Raw genomic sequence first — 20184 nt, 5'->3', positions numbered from 1 at the left:
CAGGCCTCTTCCCTAGCTTCAAGTAGTTCCATTGCTTGGGGCAGCATAACTCCAATCTTCACATGATATTCTGCCTGGGTGCATATCTGTCTCTGTGTCCAAATTTCCCCTTTTTATAGGGACATTAGTCATATTAGATTCAGGCCCATCTTAATGACTTTATTTTAATTTGATCATCTCTGTCAAGACCCTGTTTCTAAATAAGATAACTTTCTAAAGTATGAGGGATTATGGTTTCAGTGTATATTTTTGGGGTGACATAATTCAGCTGATAACAGTATATTTCAGATTTCCACTAGACAGACAAAAAATGGTAGAAATATTTTTCTATCTTATTGGAATAAAATCTAAATCTTTGGAAGTCTTTTTGTCTATTTGTTTTGCCTTCAGAATAATGCCTCTTACTGTTAGTTAAAAATTTCTGTTCTGTGAATACTAACAACTTCAGCTCTTTGCATTTAACCTTTGGTCTGGAAAATCTATTTGCCCTTGAACTGCAATAATTTGTATTTCTACTGGCTAAGAGTTGTGTTCTTAGGCACAAAGTGCAAATAATAAAACTAAAAGCTGCCTGGGTTTACAAAAAAGAATTGTAAAATATCCCCCACCCCCAACAAATTACAGCTGCAAACAGTTATGAACTGATCCGAAAACTCTTACGTTTGTTTTCCAGAAAAACAAAACAAAACAAAAAAAAACCCACAGGGACTTTTTTTTTTTTAATGTTCTTGATTGGGACCAAACCAAAAACCTAAGCAACAGAACAGTGGCGGCCACGTACCTCCCCAGTTGGCAAGGGGCATGGTTAACGACTGAGACTGTGGATAAATTGAAAATGCTCAAGTACATGTGTTGCACTTTATGTTTTGAGAACAAGGAAGGAAAGGAAAATGTGCTAACTTCACTTATCATTCTCTAAGAAAATTCCTCCCCTTACATTCTGTAGCACATGTGGAAAATGCCTGAGTTCCTGAAAAAATGTTTACTTTATACTTTTCTTTTACTTGTCCCTCACTTTCTTTCTCTCTTTTGCTCCTTGTTTTGTTTTTTAAGCCTCATGCATGGTTTTTCTAGTTTCTTCAATGAATGGGACCGAATTCTTAGCATTTACTTGTTTTTCTGTACTTTTCAGTATTCAAGGAACACTTACAAACTATTTCTTCTGTCTCAAACCACTTAGAAATATATTTAAAGTGTGTGGCTAAATATGCAAATTATGTTAATTTTTTGGTAGCCAGCCACATTAACCAATTAGAAAGTTGAAGTAATTGGAGAGTTAAAAAGGGAATGGAATGGAATGGTGGTTTGATCGAGTAATTGAAGGTCCATTCTGGGTACTTGCCCTGGGAATTCTCCCAACGTTATTTGGTTTTTCTTAGACATATACAACACTATGCCTTTCATGATTTCCTTTAGCTTGCTGTATAATTAAACTGATAGGCATTGCACTGCATTCTGTGGCTCCAGTTTAGAAATTAGGGTAACTCATGAAGAGATTATCAGTCTAGGTCTCATTTATTTATGTGCATTAACCAATGTCAAGCTGTATAAAAAATAAGTTAGACAGGACTCTGCTAAAACTTAGATAAAATTGTCTAAGTTATTGGCATTCTCAGTTGTAGCTTCTTAGATTTAGACTATTATTTAGGTCTATATGATAAATGTTCTTCCCACAAGCAGTTATTTTGAGAATATAGTACCACGTATCTGAGAACATTAAGCATAATCACATAAATGAGGTGATTGCCCAGATCTCTCAGTGTATGTTTGATTTTTTTTTTTTAAGTAAACTACTTGTAATTGGCTGCTTAAGCTTGGCCATTATTGAGAGTCAGCAAATAGGAAATAATTAAAACACGGAGTTGTTACTGGTAACCAAGGAGGAAATCAAATGAATTCTAAGTTGTTTCAATTTGTCATTGGTTTAATTTCATGACACACACTTCCTTCTTCATTCACAGAACATGTGCTTATTTTTAAAAATTAAAAGTGAATCAGAATTAATTCTCAATTTCATCTTTAGGAAAAAATTATGACAAATTATGCTCAAGTTAGAATTTAGGCAAAATCCTTTAGTATGATTGAACATGACAGATTGACACAAAAACAGAAATAGGTGTAAATAATCTTTGTTAAAGATGTTTTGGAGCCTGTAGTAATAGTACAATATCTTTGTACAGCTATATAAAAATGGTAATTTTTTCAAGTGTGCATTCTGGTTTGTACATTTTGTGGAAAAGTTTATTTTGTTGATTTTATTTGGAAGAATTGTCCTTGGCCATTTGTCTTTAAAATTGCCTTTGAAGTCAATGCATTAAATTTATTTCTAAAATTAGTTGGCTTAATCAATTTGAAATCAATGATTTAGTTGTCTCAAAATTTATGCCTTTGTTTAGATTGTATTACTAAATCCCAGAAAAGGGTACTTTTATGAAAGAGAAAAGAGAAATATGCTTTTAAAATAAAAATTGATTTATTTACCCTCATTTTCTTTCCAAATTATATTTTTCTCAGGGACTGTGCATGGATTGCTCCACTGTTAACTGCTGATTGTTGACTAAATGTAATACTGACTCTGCTTTATTTTACTTAAATTTCAGTGCTTACATTTTCTTTTTCAGAACAAAAACTGGTCAAAATTCTGGGGCATAGCCAAATTAAGAATTTCTTATTTTGTCTTTCATTGATGAATTTACTTTGTGCAAATGCAGGCCAGATAAAATATTTTCTTATGATTAAAATCTTGTGTTTCTATCAAGAGACATTCTTGACATCGTGCCAGTATATTTTAATAAATTAATCACCTTATAAGTGCTGTCAGGCATAATGCATTACGAATGGACTTTGACTAAGGTGATGTAGAGTTGCCATAATCAGAAGCATGACAAGGAGCTTATCAAGTCCATGAGATCTTGTTGTGGCTGCTGGAATGCAGATTGGCCATCGAATGCATTTTCTTCACTAACCTAGTCATCTCGCTGTACTTTGATAGGTTAAAAATGAAGGGAAAACAATAAGTAAGAAAAATAAACTAACATGTAATACAGTAATTTACACATCACTAGCTGCATCATCTGAATGAGTTATGTACTCACTCTGAGACTGCTTTTCTCACCTGAATTAAAGAAGGAGCAAGAAGCCAGTACCAGGAAAGTTTTGTGAGGATCTAATTGAGATAATTAATGTAGGACCTGTGGTAGGATCTGGCCGGCAGTCATAATTGATATGAAATTTGTGAGGGAGATGAAAGGAAAAAAGTATTGCTTCTGTTTGCTGCAAAGAAATTTAGCACACAGACACACACAAATAGCTAAGACACATGAACAGCTGTGTTCAGAGCCCTGAACTATTTAAATCATCTCTCAAAAGCACTTAAGAAAATCAAGCATATTGCTAATTGAATGCACATCAAAGAATGTTACAGTAACCATGTTAATTTTCCTTCAGTTTGCTGCATGTTAAGAGTAAAGGATCTGTTCTGGGCAAAGAAAGTATGTAGTACTAATTTTACAAAATATGGAGGCCTTTCCTAGAATAACAAAATCATTATAGGTTTTTAGTGGCAGGTTTTTTTGTTTGTTTGGCATAGTGTTTCTTTGGCATAATGATCAGTTTCTTGATCAGGAAACCCAGTTCTAACATTTCTATAATTGTTTTGTTTGGTATTTTCTAGGAGTATTTGGAAGTCAAATGTGTAAGCGACTTCTGTCAGGTTGACTTAAAAGTAGTCACCTCCTATAATAGCGCTGTTTCAGGTGGTTTCTTCCTGGGCACCTGGACATTTCCCAGGTGTTGTCCCCTCTAACTCTTCAACCCTGCAACCTAATTGTACAAGCTTTGCCCTCAGCCCATCCACATTACAGCCCATCACTTACCCCTCACCTGGGAAGAGTTAACACCATTAGTTATAAACATTAAGATATTTGGCAACATAGGCATTAGAACAGCTGATCAGTGTTGAAATTGGAAACCCAAATCATGAGAGAATGAAAAACAGTGTGTCACATTTTATGTTCCGTATTCCTTCTAAAATGTTAAGACCTATTCAACTTCCAGGACCGGATTTTGTTTGCTTGTGTGTGTTTTGCAGTATAACTCTGTAATAAGAGTTTATTGACTGCAAGTTTACTACTATCAGTCGAAGCAGACTTTTCTCTTTTCATGAATGATGCTTAAGAAAATTAAAAATAAGCAAAAAGAGAGAGAAAGAGAATGCTGCAGTTAATTAGTTGCTTTCCCAGATGCGGTAAGGTGGTGTACATCCCAGGTGATATCCAAGAGGAACCCTAGGGGTACAAAAGAAAATATTAGACCTTCATTTTCATTTTATTTAATACTTTATCTTTCTACTTTTATCTATTTAATGATGTACATAATATAGTTATATATTTAATCAGTTATATATTTGAGGGGAGTGGCTACTGAAAAGCAAGTTTTATGAGTGCATAATTTTAAAAGTTCAAAGATCATTCCAGTGGACCGCAAGGGGGAGGGATTCATTCTATACTTTGAGATCATTTATTAGGAAAAATAAAACATGCTAAAGAAAGGAAAAGAAAATATGGCATATATGTTACATTTTAAAAATTAAATTTCTAGGCCAGGCATTGTGGCTCATGTTTGTAATCCCGGCACTTTGGGAGGCTGAGGCGGGAGGATCACTGGAGCCCAGGAGTTCAAGACCAGCATGGGCAACATAGTGAGACTCTGTCTCCACAAAAAATAAAAAACTAGCCTGGCATGGTAGCACGTGTCTGTGGTCCCAGATACCCCAAAGGGTGACGTGGGAGGATCACTTGAGCTTGGGAGTTTGTGGCTACAGTGAACCACGATCGTACCAGTGCACTCTAGCCTGGCCAACAGAGTGAGACCTTGTCTCTTAAAAAAAAAAAAAAAAAATTAACTTTCAATGTATTAAGCTTAATATTTTGTCTGTGTTGTTTGAGGAACTTAAACTTTTTAATGATTTCATTTAGGTCCTTTCATTTTATACACACTAGTTAATACTTGGTAGAGTAACTATAGAAGGACAAAGAGCCCGTGAGTATGGTGCTGTTTACTGATGTGCTCTTCATTGCTAGGGAATCATTCCTGAAGTGGCTCGTTCTTAACAGGAATGTTTTGTTGGTTGTTTCTTATTTTCATCATCATGTTAATAAGCTGCAGTCAGCTTTGTTGAGATAAATTAGTATGTAATGATTTTAAGGGTTTATGTGTAATATACAAATACTTGAATTGGGCCTCTAGAATAAGGCAGTAAAAAGCTTCCTCTTGAAAGTGTGATGTGAATTACTTCTGTCTTAGCTGATCTTGAGAGAAGCCTCACTTGATGGTATCCTGACAAGAAGTAATTGACCTTGGCTGGGTCTGAGGTGGATCGTGTTTTACTAACCTTACTCCATCATGAGATTGGCTTTAATGTGCTAAATCAACATTTTTGACAGGTAGAACATTTTTAGTAAAATTGACATGTCATATTAACAGACATTATATTAATTCAAAATTTATTTTCCTTTTAGTTCACAGGAAGATGAAAGACCTCTGTCACCTTTCTATTTGAGGTATTTATTTGATTTTTGTTGGTCTACTACAGGGAATAAAGGAGGGTTAAGGCTTCTTTGGGTTTATTTGCTCATTTTAATCTCTTTCAATAGAACATTCATTACTGTGGCCAGACTAACTTGCTGGAGCTCTTCACCTTACTGTATTTTCCCCTTTGGTTCAAGAAATTTTTTTTAAATGTCTAATATAGTTGAAACAACTAAAATAAGACATTTTGTTTTAAATTCGAAAGTGCCAAGGTGATCATTTTAATTTAAAAACTGCCCGATGATTAGGCTGTAAGCAAAGTTAAAAATCTCTATTTTATACATATACATATGCATAGGTTAGTGGGGGCAAATGGGTACAAGACCCACTCACAGATAAAGCCTTGGGTTGTGTTACATCATTTTCTATGCCATAGCAGAGAAGGAAACTAAATATTCAGCAAGTTTATAGGGTTTAAGATGATTTTCTAAAACTTACAAACCCAGAGTAACAATGTTAAAGCAGGTAAATTAACAGAATTCAAGATCACTTCTCTCTGGTGATTGAATGCTGTACTGATAGGGTTTTCCAGTGAGTCATCTGAGATATAGCCTAGAATCAAGTCTTCCTTATTGCATGTCTTTTCTTACTACCTACCCACTTCAGAGGCTTAGAAAATATATTTGAAAAGTATATATGCATGTAAAATAATGCTGATGTTTGTTTTTTAAAATATTTCCTGAAGTATACTGCTTTTTATTTTATTTATTTATTTATTTTTGATGGAGTCTCACTGTCGCCCAGGCTGGATTGCAGTGGCATGATCTTGACTCACTTCAACCTCCGCCTCCCGGGTTTAAGCAATTCTCTGCCTCAGCCTCCCAAGTAGCTGGGTTACAGGCACCCACCACCACACCCAGCTAATTTTTGTATTTTTAGTAGAGACGGGGTTTCACCAGCTTGGCCAGGCTGGTCTTGAACTCCTGACCTCGTGATCCACCCGCCTCAGCCTCCCTAAGTGCTGGGATTACAGGCATGAGCCACCGCGCCTGGCCTGAAGTCTACTGCTTTTTAAAAGAAATGTCAGGAGATGTAATACAGAATTTGTTTATTTATTTATTTTTGAATCTGACTTGTTGAAATAGTCCCAGAATGGATTTAGGCTATAATTCAACCACTAGTACTTCAGAAATGTGTAATAGGACTTCAGGCTTAGCCAAGTAACTGCTTTTTAATAGTGTTTACCCTTTAGTGACTTGCAGCATATTGCATAATCACTTTATGGCAAGAGAGGGAACATTTGAGGTTTCAGTATGAGACAACGTGGTCCATTTTTTTCATCCTGGTTTCCTGCCAACCAAATCAGCATACTCTGGTTCATAGGGTATCTCAACTATGCAATTCCTGTGAACACATCAGGATGTTGCTGAGCATGTAGTGAGTCTGATATTCATTATATAAATACAGTAATATCAACAAATGCTTATTATATATTAATGGAAATTTAGTTTTACATAGTATAGGAGACTTTAGCACTGGATCATGCCAACGAATGAGAACTTATTTCTCTGAATGTCTTGTACTTGCAGAATGAAAGTACAAGAAAATAGAGTAAAAGAAAATCAATAATATATTTACTGGACTCTTAATAGAAGCTACTTTATTTTTTCAATGTTGAGTCATAAAAATTAAATATGATAAAATTATGGGGAAAAAGAGAATGAATATGCATACTGGCCCACATTTATGGTAGAAAAAGGAGAAGTTACCAGCAGGCATTCTTTTCATATGATGGAGATTTAAACTAAGCAGAACTATTTCACAAATGCAAAAGTAGTAATTATTTAGCCTGAAATTAGAATTTCAAAAGTAGGCCCAATCAAGACATAAGACACGTCTGCTGAGAGGGGTACTCACCAGAAGTAGATCCAGCCATAAGCAGCCATGGAGCAGATAGGGCTGGGAAAGCTGGTCAGCAGTGGAATATTCAGTTTGGTGGTTAATTCTAAAAGGTCCAGCATAAAGAGGTGGAACAGCAAAACTCAGTGGCTACAAGTCTGTGAGTGGACAGTCTTCAGAGAGTGCAGATCAGAACAGACAGAAGATGAGAGCAGAGCAGGCCTCCAGTCTCAAAGGAAGGAGGGTAGATGACCCATAGCGGCCCTCGGGTACAGGAGATCACATGGGAATCCTGCTACTGGAGTGGAGAAGAGATGGATTGTATATAACAGGACAGAGTCTATGTCTGGGATAGAGAACGCAGACGGAGAGCGTGTGAAGAGGCCACAGTGCACACTAGTGGAGGTCCCAGGACCTTGCTGTGGCTAGGGGAGAAGAAAGGGATGCAGGAACAGGGAACCAGAGAGGCCGTTTCAGTCATTATGTTGCTCTTGTTATCACCTTATGGAATTTCAGTTTCTATAATGTGATATTCTCATTGAACAGTCATGCCTGAATCCTATGTTAGTCTAGCATATATTTCAGTTACCTTCAGTCCTTTCTGTAATAAGGTAGGGCTGTTATAAACAGACACACACTCGTATTTTTATTCTAAATCAAATATCTTCTCTGATAACTCTGTCATCTCTAATTTCAGAACTCCTCCAACTTAACTCACCACAGAGCCATTTGTCATTTTTTGCAAAGGAAGGAAACAGTAGCTATCAATCTACACCTGCTACCATTCCATGTAGCAAGTTAATTGCAGTTATAGGAGCTGAAACAGTAAGTGTCATTGTTCCCCAGACGCTTATTAGGGATTACCAGCCCAGTTGAAATGATTAGGAAAATGAAAGGGAAAAATAGGTTATGCCAAACCCTTAGTAAGACTACAGCAGAATAAACATGACCTGCAAACTTAAGTGGAGAACGTTCTTGTCCAGGATGTTCATACCCTGTTCTCTTTTATATTTTAGGCTGGAATCCCAAACAACAGGGCCCCTACCTCAGTTGCTCAGCTGAGCATCAAAACAACTTGGTGGTGGTGTTCTTCTGTGCCATGTTCAACCTTTTATTGTCTGCATTCTTTTACCTGGCCTCCAGTCAAATCTGTCTAGGATCCGTTGCTGCTCTACTTCTGTTTGCCTGAGTTTTCAGTGTCTGCAAGCCTGAGTTTGGATTTCGGTGTTTGGTTTCCACTAAGACTCGGGTTCTGCATCTCCTCTTGCTGCATCTCCTCATCTCTACCAGCTCCCACCTCCCCTACACCACTTTCATGCTCCTATGAGCAGGATCAGATCCCATCCTTATCCCATTTCATCAGACTTCTATCCTTGAACTCCTTCTTTACAAATTCCTGGATTATACATATAATTTGCATACGTAGAACCTGTGTTTAATGTGCTTTATCAAAATCTGAGGATGTGTGCTTCAGGGGCTGTATACCAGTTTTGTTCATTGGGCTCTAAATAACTCACCTGGCATCTGAACCTTGGTCCTTGCTTACATAACACCTGTCTTCTAGCAGGTGCACTGATCTTCCTCTCTTTTCCTTTTCTCATTTAGTGCTCCATGAAAATCCTGGAATTGACCATCTTTCAAAATATCAGCCCAAGTTTTAATACTCACAGTGCAAACTGAGGCTAAATTATTAATTTAGCAAATTTGGATTAAGGTCAGCTTTGGTGTTTCATCTGTTTTCTAATTTTCCTGAAGGAGCATCAGATGGATTTATTTCTAAGTTAGCTGTTTTGCAGATAGACTTACTGTTTCTAATTTGGTTAATTTTTAATTGCTAGAGACTGGGAACTATCGATTTTCTCAGTCTCATAACTGTACATTTATGTTAAAGAAAAAAATGACTTTGGCTAAATTCAAATTAAAATATTACCTGATATTTAGATGGGATCTGAATATTATACCATACCACTTCTATTCCTGATATGTAGAAAACTTCTTTCTAAAGCATTTTTAGGTAGTTTTTCTGAGGAATGGCTTTCCGAACAACCTACGCTAGAATTTGTATGTTTGTGATTTTTTTTTGTATTATGCTTCATTAGCTTTAACTTTTAATAGTTTGTTTTTCTCCTTAAGAAGCATATTGTATGTTTTCTAAATGATTATTTTAAGGTAAAAATCCTTCATTATCACATGGGAGAGTTTTGGAGAAGTGTAGCATACCAGACATTATATTTATTCAAAACCCTGTTTTAGGCTACTAAGAAGTGGAACAAACAAGCAAGCTGTTTATTTAAATATCTACTTTTTTAGCAAGATGATAAAGTCAGCTAGGTATCTGGATGTCTTTAGACACAACTACTTATTAAAAATATTTGTTTTCCTTTTTATTATAATAGTGTTTCTTTTTCTTTTTTTTTTTTTAATGTTTTTGTTTCTGAGATGGAGTGTCACTCTGTTGCCCAGGCTGGAGTGTAGTGGCACAATCTCGGCTCACTGCAACCTCCACCTCCCAGGTTCAAGCGATTCTCCTGCCTCAGCCTCCGGAGTAGCTGGGATTACAGGCACCCGCCACTACGACTGGCTAATTTTTATATTTTTAGTAGAGACAGGGTTTCACTATGTTGGCTAGGCTGGCCTCAAACTCCTGACCTCAAGTGATCTGCCCATCTCAGCCTCCCAAAGTGCTGGGATTACAGGCGCGAGCTACCACGCCTGGCCAGAATAGTGTTTCTAAACGGAGGGGGCACATCCCCTCTGCCTGTGGAGCTCTGTTGTTTTGGTTTTGGTTTTTGTATTATGGTAAAATATAAACAAAGGTTGCCATCTTAGCCATTTTTAAATGTACAGTTCAGTGGCATTAAGTACATTCTCATTGTTATACAACTGTCATCACCATCCATCTTCAGAACTCTTTGTATCTTGCAAAACTGAAATTCTGTACTCACTAAACACTAATTTCTCATTTCCTCCTTTCCCTATCCCCTGGCAACCACCATTTCACTCTCTGTCTTTAAGAATTTGACTACTCCGGGTACCTCATATGAGTGGGATCTTACAGTCTTTGTCCTTTTGTGACTGGCATATTTTACTTAGCATACCTCGGGGTACATCCATTTGTAGCATGTGTCAGAATTTTCTTCCTTTTGAAGGCTGAATAATATTTCCATCTATGTATATATTACATTTTGTTTATCCTTTCACCTGTCAATGGACACTTAGGTTGCTTCCATCTTTTGGGCATTGTGAATAATGCTGCTATGAACATGGATGTACAAATATCTGTCCAAGTCCTTGCTTTCATTTCTTTTGGGTATATACTCAGCAGTGGAGTTGTTGGGGCCAGGCACAGTGGCTCACGCCTGTAATCCCAGCACTTTGGGAGGCCGAGGCGGGTAGGTTACAAGGTCAGGAGATCAAGACCATCGTGGAAAACATGGCGAAACCCAGTCTCTACTAAAATACAAAAAATTAGCCATGCGTGGTGGCGTGCACCTGTAGTCCCAGCTACTCAGGAGGCTGAGACAAGGGAATCCCTTGAACCCAGAAGGCGGAGGTTGCAGTGAGCCGAGATTGTGCCACTGCACTCCAGCCTGGCAACAGAGCAAGACTCTGTCTAATAATTAAAAAAAAAAAAAGTGGAATTGTTGGAGCATATGGTAGTTCTACGTTTAATTTGTTGAGAAACTTCCATACTATTTACCCTAGCAGCTACATTGTTTTACATTTCCACAACTAAAGTACACAGTTCCAATTTGTCCATATTTTTGTCAATACTTGGTATTTTGTTTTTTTAATAATAGCCATCCTTTAGTTATGAAGTATGTGGATTTCTTTAAAGATGTTTGTGTCTCATTGGTCAGGATTCTAAGTCTCAAGTTGTGCTAGTGCCTACACAGAACCAGACCAACAGTATAACTGAGGAATGGCTACAAAGTTTACTACTGTTTGTCATACAATTTTTAAGACTCATTATTGAGTTCTTGATCTGAGAATCACCAGTCATTATTTTTTATTTATTTACTTTTTGCATAGTAAGATATAAGTATAGATTCTGGGTTTAATTCTAACAATGTTAATAAAAATATTAAGCATATGTTTAAAGCTATACTGAGAAAGATAAATTATATACATTTTAAATGCTTTACTTCATATTTTTACCTCTTTATACCTCAGCATGATAAAGAAGAATTCACTTGTAGAAAATTACACCTTTATATCCATTCTGCCTAGGTCTCTTGTTACTTCATTCCTCAGTTTCCCTGCCTCTCTGTGGACTTCTCTTTGTAGAACTTCAGATTTTAATAAAATGTAAGCCTCTAGTTTAAACAGGTAGCAGACTGCTTTTGCCTGATACAATACTCCCAGCTTTCTATTTAATATCCAATGATGATATAAAAGACAAACTCTAGAGACAGCTCTGTAGCAATGATAAAGAAAAGCCACGTCAAACGTCACATCATCTGTGGCGTGGACGGAGAAACATATTTTTACCTTGCAGACTTCATGTTCTGCCATCTAAACAATACAGATAGCCACAAAGAGAAAAGGAAGGGAGGAAAAACTGACTTGGCTTTCTTCTACTGTCTATTGCACTAACCAGAAAAGCTAGTGACATTTCCTCAACTGAGCAGAAACTTATTTTCTGAACCATCTAGAGCCGAGTTGTGTTTTTATTGTTTTTCACCTCTCTGCCCTCATCAGCTTTTTTATTTCAATATCCATTCAGACAAGAATACTCAGTGTACAAAACAATGGGGAGGAAAGGGATTCTTCTCCTGGGATGCTCAGTCACCTAGCAAAAGCATTTGAGAAAGGGATAAAGGCAAGAAGATTATTGGATTTTTATATGTGCTTTCAAGCGTACACTACCCCAAAACAAACCACAAATTTGTTTCCAATTCTCCAGCATAATCATAAAATTGGACCAAAAAGCAAGTCCACCTAAGTAGGCATTATAGATTATTCTAGGGCAGATTCAGATACTGGCTTTTCAAATCTAAATCCAGGAGGAGCCATCTGCTCACAGCCAAGTGGACAATCATATAAACTAAGAAAAATCTACCTACCCAGGTTGTTAGAACTGGTTCTGCCTAGATTGATTGTTCCACCTTAAGAACCACTAAACACAAAGAAACTATTTGGGACCTATGAAGAGAAATTACAAACTAGGGGAAAGGATGATTTGCCTCAATGACTCAGCATAAAAACAGAATCTAGAGAATTGATTTTTATAAAATTCAGATGAAGACTTGAGAACTAATATGGTTAATCTTCTCAAAAAATGCTCAAGGACATAAACCTTTTTGAAACAGTAGGAAGCCAATAAAGCAGAGTAGCCTTGGAATTGAAAGGCTGGGGATACAGAAAGAACAGCTGAAATGAGGAGGGAAAAACAACCCTAGAAATGTTTTAGAAGAGACTTTAAAAACTATGTTGAAGGCAGTAAAGAACAGAAATGATTAAAAATCAGTCAAATACATGATGAAAGAGAAACCGGAGACGCCCTTCTGGAATAAAAAGAAACAGGATAAAGATAAAAACTACGTTGACAGGCTGGACACAGTAGTTCTCTCCTGTAATCCCAGCACTTTCGGAGGCCAAAGTGGGAAGATCTCTTGAAACCAGGAGTCTGAGACCAACCTGGGCAACATAGCAAGACTCTGTCTCTATAAGAAAATATATAAATTGCCCAGGTTTGTTGATGTACACCAGTTTCTTGTGAGGCCGAAGCAAGAGGATTGCTTGAGCCCAGGAGTTTGAGATTTCAGTGAGCTATGATAATGCCACTGTACTCCCTCCAGCCTGGGTGACAGAGCAAGACACTGTCTCAAAAAAAAAACCCACAAAACTGTCAGAGTAATAATGTTAGATGTGAAAGTCAGAGATTGAAAAGCCAATCTGAAAACTATAATTCGAATGAAGAAACATATTTGTAAAAATACAAGTATAGTGTATGCCCAGCTAATTGAGAGATAAATTAAAAAAAAAATTAGTAGGAAGTAGAGCTCTGATTATAAGCATTGGTGGAAAGGCAAAGAAAGTAATGAAACTATAATTTTCTTGTCTTACATAAACAGGAAAATAGAAGCAGCTGTCAAGAGGTTTTTTTGTTTCTTTTCTTATTTTATTAGGTTGATGTGAAAGTAATTGCAGTTTTTGCCATATTTTTAATAATAATGAGAGAAATATGGGCCTGAAAAGCAACCATAGTAGAATTGTGCATAGGATTCCTATATTCAGAATGCCTTCAAAAGATAAGAGCAATGTCAGAAACCAAAGGAAAAGCAAGTTCCCAAATTAGAAAGTACAAAGCAAAAACAATACTAGAACAAATCAGCTAGGACAATAAATGTAAGTGGATTAAATTATTTGAGAAAAGCTAAAATACTAAAAAAAAAAAAAAAACCTAGTTGAACTATACCATTTGCAAAAGAGTCATACCTAAAACAAAGTGGCACAGAAAGATCAATAATAAAAAGATAAACATATCTGATAAATGTTAACAGACAACTGAAGTTGAAGGCCAAATTTGTTAGAAAAGACAAACTGGACTTACTTTATTATCTAGACTTACGGTATTATCAAATCATATAAATTTAAATTCTTACATTATCAAGGGTAAACAAGTAAACGCATTTGAAATATAGGACTTATACATATAACTATATGTCCGTAACAAAATTTACAGGATAGATAGCATTGAGAATTTTGTAAAATTAATAAGATTTCAAATAAATGAGCACCTATATACATATGTGAAGCTGCATAATATAAATAGAGCTCAATCAAGCATTTCTGCTACTTTATAAAAATTATTCAGCTATCTTTAAAACTTCTTAAAGAGCAGAAATTTTGATAGCGAATAATTTCTGACCACAGTGTAATTAATGACAAAAACTTTCAATCAACCAATGAAAACTCTTGTAAGGGGGCAGGATGAAGGGGATAACTCAAAGAGTAAATAAGAATCTCAAGTGCATACTGTTAAGAAAATAAAGAAAAAGTATATATCAAAATTTATAGAATAAAGTCTAAACTTATTTTAAGAGGTAACCTAACACAAGATTGAAGATAAATCAGCCACACGTTCAGAATAAGGAAGTTATAGAAAGGAAGAAAAAGCAACCTCTTTGAAACCTAAAATAATTCATTAATAATAAAAGAAAACAGAAAACGAGCAGAACTGATACTTGAATTCGGGAGCTGGTTCTTTGAGACTAAAAATGAAAATTACAAGATAGAAAATTCTTGATAAGCTTAAAAATGAGAGATGATACTAACAATCATAACTGAAGTTTCCTGTAAGGGTATAATAATTTTTTCAAAGATTAGAGAACACTTCATGCATTTTGAAACTAATAAACATGAAAACCTAGATGAAATAAAAATTTTCTGCATTATATAAATTTGGAGAAAATCTATTTGAATCAAAAAAAGCACTTTTAGTAACCTAATTCTAATGAAATAACTAGAGGTATAGCCAACAATTTATGCAAATAGCAGCATTATTTGAGAAAAAAGATTGTTCAGAGTATCGAGGACATACTCTGAAGCCAAACTATATAGATAGAATGGAGCTGTGTAAACTTAGATACTTAACTTCTCTGATCTTCAATTTTCTGTAAAATGGAAAAGGAATACAGTATATAAGTGAATTATCCATTGCATTTTATAATTTTGTTAATATAGACCTTAGTGTAAAAACTAAAAAAACTTTCAATTTCTTTTTATGCTAAAACATACTAAATATATAAAATTGAAAACATCAATAATTGTCAAAAGAAGCTTTATAAAAGATGAGTATTCTGACATTTTGATGGGTTATATTTGATTTGTTAGAATAAATTTAATATAGTATTAAGATATAGCTGTGAAGAGTAATTTTTTCTTCAAATCAGTCTATTTAAAAGAATAGGAAACATGAATTAGAGAAGGTATGAGGATAAATATTTTCCTCTTTTTGAGTTATATCCATGTAGTATGTTTTCAATTTATATTCTAGTATATTATGCACAGTATGCAATTTTAAACCAAGATTTGAGGCTACCCAAAATGTCTTTAATGATGCAAAAGGATGATGCAACTTTTATCAGAGTTTAAATACCTACAAATGTTCCACTAAAGTTCTGCATATGGTAATCATAGCTAGAGGTTAAAACAAAAGGAATAAATATTGAGGATTGAATTGTTTTAATGTATGACACCATGAAGAATGCACTAAAATTATGAACAAAATTTAATTTAGAAAGCCATTATACCATAACAAATATGTGCATTGTTATATATGTATAATGTTGATGCTGCATATCAACTTATCATATTTTAAGATGATACTAAAAATACTATATTTTGTTAAATTAACAAATTAAGAATTTTAGGCTATTTTGATGATTGTTACATGAGATTTATCCTTAGGTTTATTTAAGCAAACATCTCATAATTGTCTTTTTAATCCTTGCTCAATTAAAAAAAAGAGTAAATTTAAATATCATATCCTAGAGAAACTGATAATTTTGTTAGACCTCATGTTTCCTAATAAAACGGTAATATTTTACAGGCAGGATTTTATATGCCATAGAGGAGAACATACTGAAATAAGACAACGCACAGAAAAGAGAACACATGCTTTTCAAGATGTCTCCATTTTGTAGATTTGAAACCTCTTTTTAAATGTATGCTTTTTTATTTCAAATCAAGAGATTTAATTAAAGAATCACTTGTCAACAGGCATCTGTGCATCTTATCACATGCAAATTTTACAGACTAATATTGCTGAGCATAATTGGCTTAAGGAAATATAGTTTGGGTTTTGTTAGTAAAAATAAAGACTAAAGATATTTCAATATGTCATAGAATATATTTCAAAGTAGGCTTAGAATCTATTTTAAATGACCATACCAATAGAATATTCAGTTGCATCATCAGTAACAGTAGGCTTAGGTTTGAATTTGGCCATACAACTGGGATCTGCATATGAGTGAGCATCTTTCTTTCCATTTTAAATACTTGCTTTGTCAACATTAGGAAATGAACGCTTCCATATCCAACTGTTTATAATGCATAAGTCAGAAATTTTCTTAGCAAATCAGTCAAGGATGCTGAAAAAAATTCATTATTCTTATCTCTCCGAAGAGGATAAAAAGCAAGCTACATACAGATGAAGAAGGAAATTTCTTTATCTTTCACTTTGGCTTATTTGCTTATTCTTTAAATGCTTATTGCCTTTTTGTTAGTGTCTTAATTATGGAAGAAATCTCTATTGCTTTTGTTAAATATTCTTTAAAATTTTGTTAAGAGTGAATTGTTAAGTACATCCGACAGGAACTATGGCGGTGGATGCCTGACTAAATACCAAAGTTATTTTGAAATCTAATAAACCATAAATTTATCTGATACTATGTCATAAAACTAAATATGCAGTCATAACCTTTTGTAATCATGTAAACTTTAGGCAGTAAGCTTGAACCTGAGATAGAACAATTTTTTGAGGTTTCTTTTATAGGTAAAAGAAACCACAGAGATCACTAGCCAGACCTTTCATTTTCTATGTGAAGAAACCAACCCAATGCAGCCAAGCTAACCAAAAACCTGCCAGTGATTTTGTCTAATCAACTGCAGAGCCAAGACCAGAACTTTCTTTTCTGATTACCAATGGAAAATATCTTCTCATAATGCTTTGTTTATAGGAATTCTATTAAAAGAACCTGAAATTATAGACTAGTTAAATATACCAGAAATTCCAATGGACTATTAAAAACATCACACTTTATTCTGAAACTGTCCTAAAATAAATATACTACCAAAAATATGAATATGATTTAATTACTTGGTTTTATTATTGATTTATTCATTTACTTTTGTATTCTGAGAAATGTGCTGTACAACTGATTTAGATGGTTCAGGTCATTTTTCTCTAAGCTGTTAGAGAAATTTCAATGTGTTGACTTTTATTCACTGAGGTTAACATGAGTTTTCCGTATCATACCTTCATTACTTAGATTACAATATTTAAAAATCATTATTGGGATATTTAAGTAATTGAAGTTTTGAAGAATTTTAGTTGCGAAGATATAGAGCCTCTGCCACTCAGTGTCTTCCACAAACCAACAGTATTAGAATCACTGAGGAATTTATTAGAAATGCAGTCTCAGCTTCCCCTTCCCAAGACCTAGACCTGCTGAATCACAGTCTGTATTAACAAGCGCCAAGGTGATTCCTATGCATATTAAGAATGAAAAAGCACTTATTTAAAGAGTTAGAAATCTCAGAACCTCATCTTGTTTGTTGTTTCCTTGTCTTTTTCTTTCTTGCCTTTCTTCCTTCACCCTCCCTCCATAGAAAATGAACATCAAAACATCAGGATCTGCTTTAATAGTCAAAAAGAAGACAGTTCAAAAGGATGTGGAAAGGAGGAGAGGAAATACATGTCTTCATTCTGAGATGGCATAGAGGACTAACAGGCTAATGACATGTCTTTGGAATGTTTTTTAGCATCTAGCAGATCCACATTCTTTACTCTCTTCTGGGTTTTCCCCGAGTCATTACTCACATGGGTCCCTGCTCTCAAAACCAAGGTTGTGTGACTGTACTGAGAAGTGGAGTATAGGAGTTAATTATATATTGTTGAATTTACAGAGGGTGAGCCACAAAGTAGCAAAAGCAAGGACTGCTTGTTCCAGTTAAAGACAGAAAGCAGAAAGGGGTTTATTGTTGGTTATGTAGCCTGGGAACCACTGTGAATAACAGGCATTGTGAGGCAGACGAGAAATTGTTGTAATTAAAAGCAAAGTAAAATACCTAAGGCCAGGCCTCCATATCCAAAGATGACTGTAGTGAGTAATGGATTGAAAGACAAGCTAGTGGAGTGATTAAGAGCTTAGACTCTGAGCTAAAACCTTTCTTGGTTCAAATCCTAGCTCATCTTATTTCTTGGTTCTATGGCTGTGGGTAGGTTATTTAACCTTTCTAACCTCTTCATCTGAAAACAGGGAAAACAGTAGTACCTCTTCATAGGATTATTGTAAATAATAAGTGAAAAAAAAAATCTAAGTAAAAGTACTTAGCACAGTGTCTGGAACATAGTAAGTACTCAGTAAGTCTTAGGGTGTTTGTATTTATTTACTTATCTTCTTAATTATTTAATACTTATTTGAATTAGCTTCCCTTCTACCTAATCACATGATTTTACGTGGTTTTTCTGGGTTTGTCTGTGGCCATAACAAAGAGCTACAGCTTTAACTAAAGAAAATTATCTTGGGTGAAAGAGTAAACATTTTTTGATCACCTCTGGGATAATGAGTACTATGGAAGACATGATGGTGGTGGTAGTGGGAGGGAGTGTGATGAAAGAAAATGAGAAATATTATACAGTCCCTTGAGGCTTTGAGATTCTACATTGAAAGAGATGAGATATACACTTACATGGGAGAAAAACCTGACAGATGATTCCCAAGCAACATATTCATATGTTGAAAATTATATCGTATAAATTAGAATGTTTGGAGTAATTGAAAGACAACTATCAATGTTGGTCCTTAACAACTTTGATTTTCTTTGAATGTCTTCTACAAAGAAAGAAAAGAACTATTAGGACTATTAGGTAGAACTATAGTTTGACACGACTAAGGATTGTCTCAAATCTGCTCAATATTTAACCTCTTTTTTTAAAAGGATAGGCACTTTTAAGTCTTGATTCACAAGCCAACTAAACACTAGAGGGCAGATTGTGAGAATGTAATGTGTTAATACAATTAAAATAGCTGCCAGCCTCAACACTCATTGTGGTTATGTGAACATAAGTGCAGGCATGAGGGGGAAAGTTCTGAAGCGTGCTAACCTGATAGTGTTTTGTAATTTTATCATTCTACTTTGTGTTGACCACTTCTCAATACTTTTAAAAGAATTCAGGCTTTAAAAAAATGGGAAAATCATGAAAATTTGTAAGTGCTCAACAAAAACACTGTAAATTAGATGTTAAGCGACACATTACAGAGCTGGAGATGCTTTCCATCCTGAGAAACTTAGGAAGAAAATGTGGCTTCGAAAAGATGGTTTAGAAATAGTCATATAGAAAACAATATTGGTTCCTTGTTCTCTATCCCTGTGGTCCCCATTGCCCTCTGCCTGTTGAGAGCAGAGTTTTAGAAAGATGTTCTGTTTCCTGGCCTAAGAGGAGAAGGAAGGGAATGGATTTGGGCTGGGGAAAGATAAAAATAGGTGAAGTAGGTGGCACGAAGGCACTTGGCCACACTTAACATTTTAGGAAAATGAAAAGACCTTGAACTAGGGCTGCTGTGGCAATAGGTTGACAGCTAAGAGATGGTTTTCCAAATTTAGTTATAGAATTGTCTGCCTTGGACAACTTTTAAAAGGAGAAAAAGCCACTGTTATAAGCAAGCAGGGCCATCTCCCTTTCTAGAAACAAGTGAAAATGAGCATCTTTCATTGGATGGTTAAAGATTGTTTTGAGGATCACTTGGGACTGAGCTAATTTCTTTCAGCCTGCGATTCGCTTCACATGTTTGGTTCATCATCTCTGATCTTTCATCTAACCTGACTTTCTTTCTCTTTGCTTCTTTTCTGCAGTGCTCATGTACCCCAAGTCAGCAATGTGTCTGCAACTGGAGAGTAAGTTATTTGGGTTGGGTTTTGGGGCTTTGGGTTTTTTTTTTTAAATGCCCTGTCCCACTTATTAAACAGAAAAAAAAAAGCAACTCTAATGGTGTACAGTATTGGAAGATTCAGATAATAAGCAGC

The 20184-nt window shown here is 35.2% G+C and overlaps 1 protein-coding gene across 26 annotated transcripts in view; it reads left to right on the top strand.

Annotated features, from left to right (window-relative positions):
* The window catches only part of FAM13A (family with sequence similarity 13 member A), a 389756-nt gene that overhangs the window by 305292 nt on the left and 64280 nt on the right, over positions 1-20184 (top strand). For 11 of the 26 annotated variants that reach the window (XM_063663888.1, XM_054485353.2, XM_063663895.1 and 8 more), the window contains 2 exons: positions 5520-5561; positions 20014-20055. The exons of 5 other annotated variants lie outside the window; for them this stretch is intronic. In XM_063663888.1, the coding sequence (XP_063519958.1) occupies positions 5520-5561; positions 20014-20055 (84 nt within the window). The remainder of the gene's footprint in view (positions 1-5519; positions 5562-20013; positions 20056-20184) is intronic. 10 more of the 26 variants (XM_063663893.1, XM_063663899.1, XM_063663891.1 and 7 more) reach the window with 2 other exon arrangements.

The sequence above is a fragment of the Pongo pygmaeus genome, chromosome 3 (genome assembly GCF_028885625.2).
Source record: "Pongo pygmaeus isolate AG05252 chromosome 3, NHGRI_mPonPyg2-v2.0_pri, whole genome shotgun sequence".
Lineage (NCBI taxonomy): Eukaryota > Metazoa > Chordata > Mammalia > Primates > Hominidae > Pongo > Pongo pygmaeus.
Note: the sequence above shows the minus strand (reverse complement) of the source record. Positions and strands in the feature narration are given on the sequence as shown.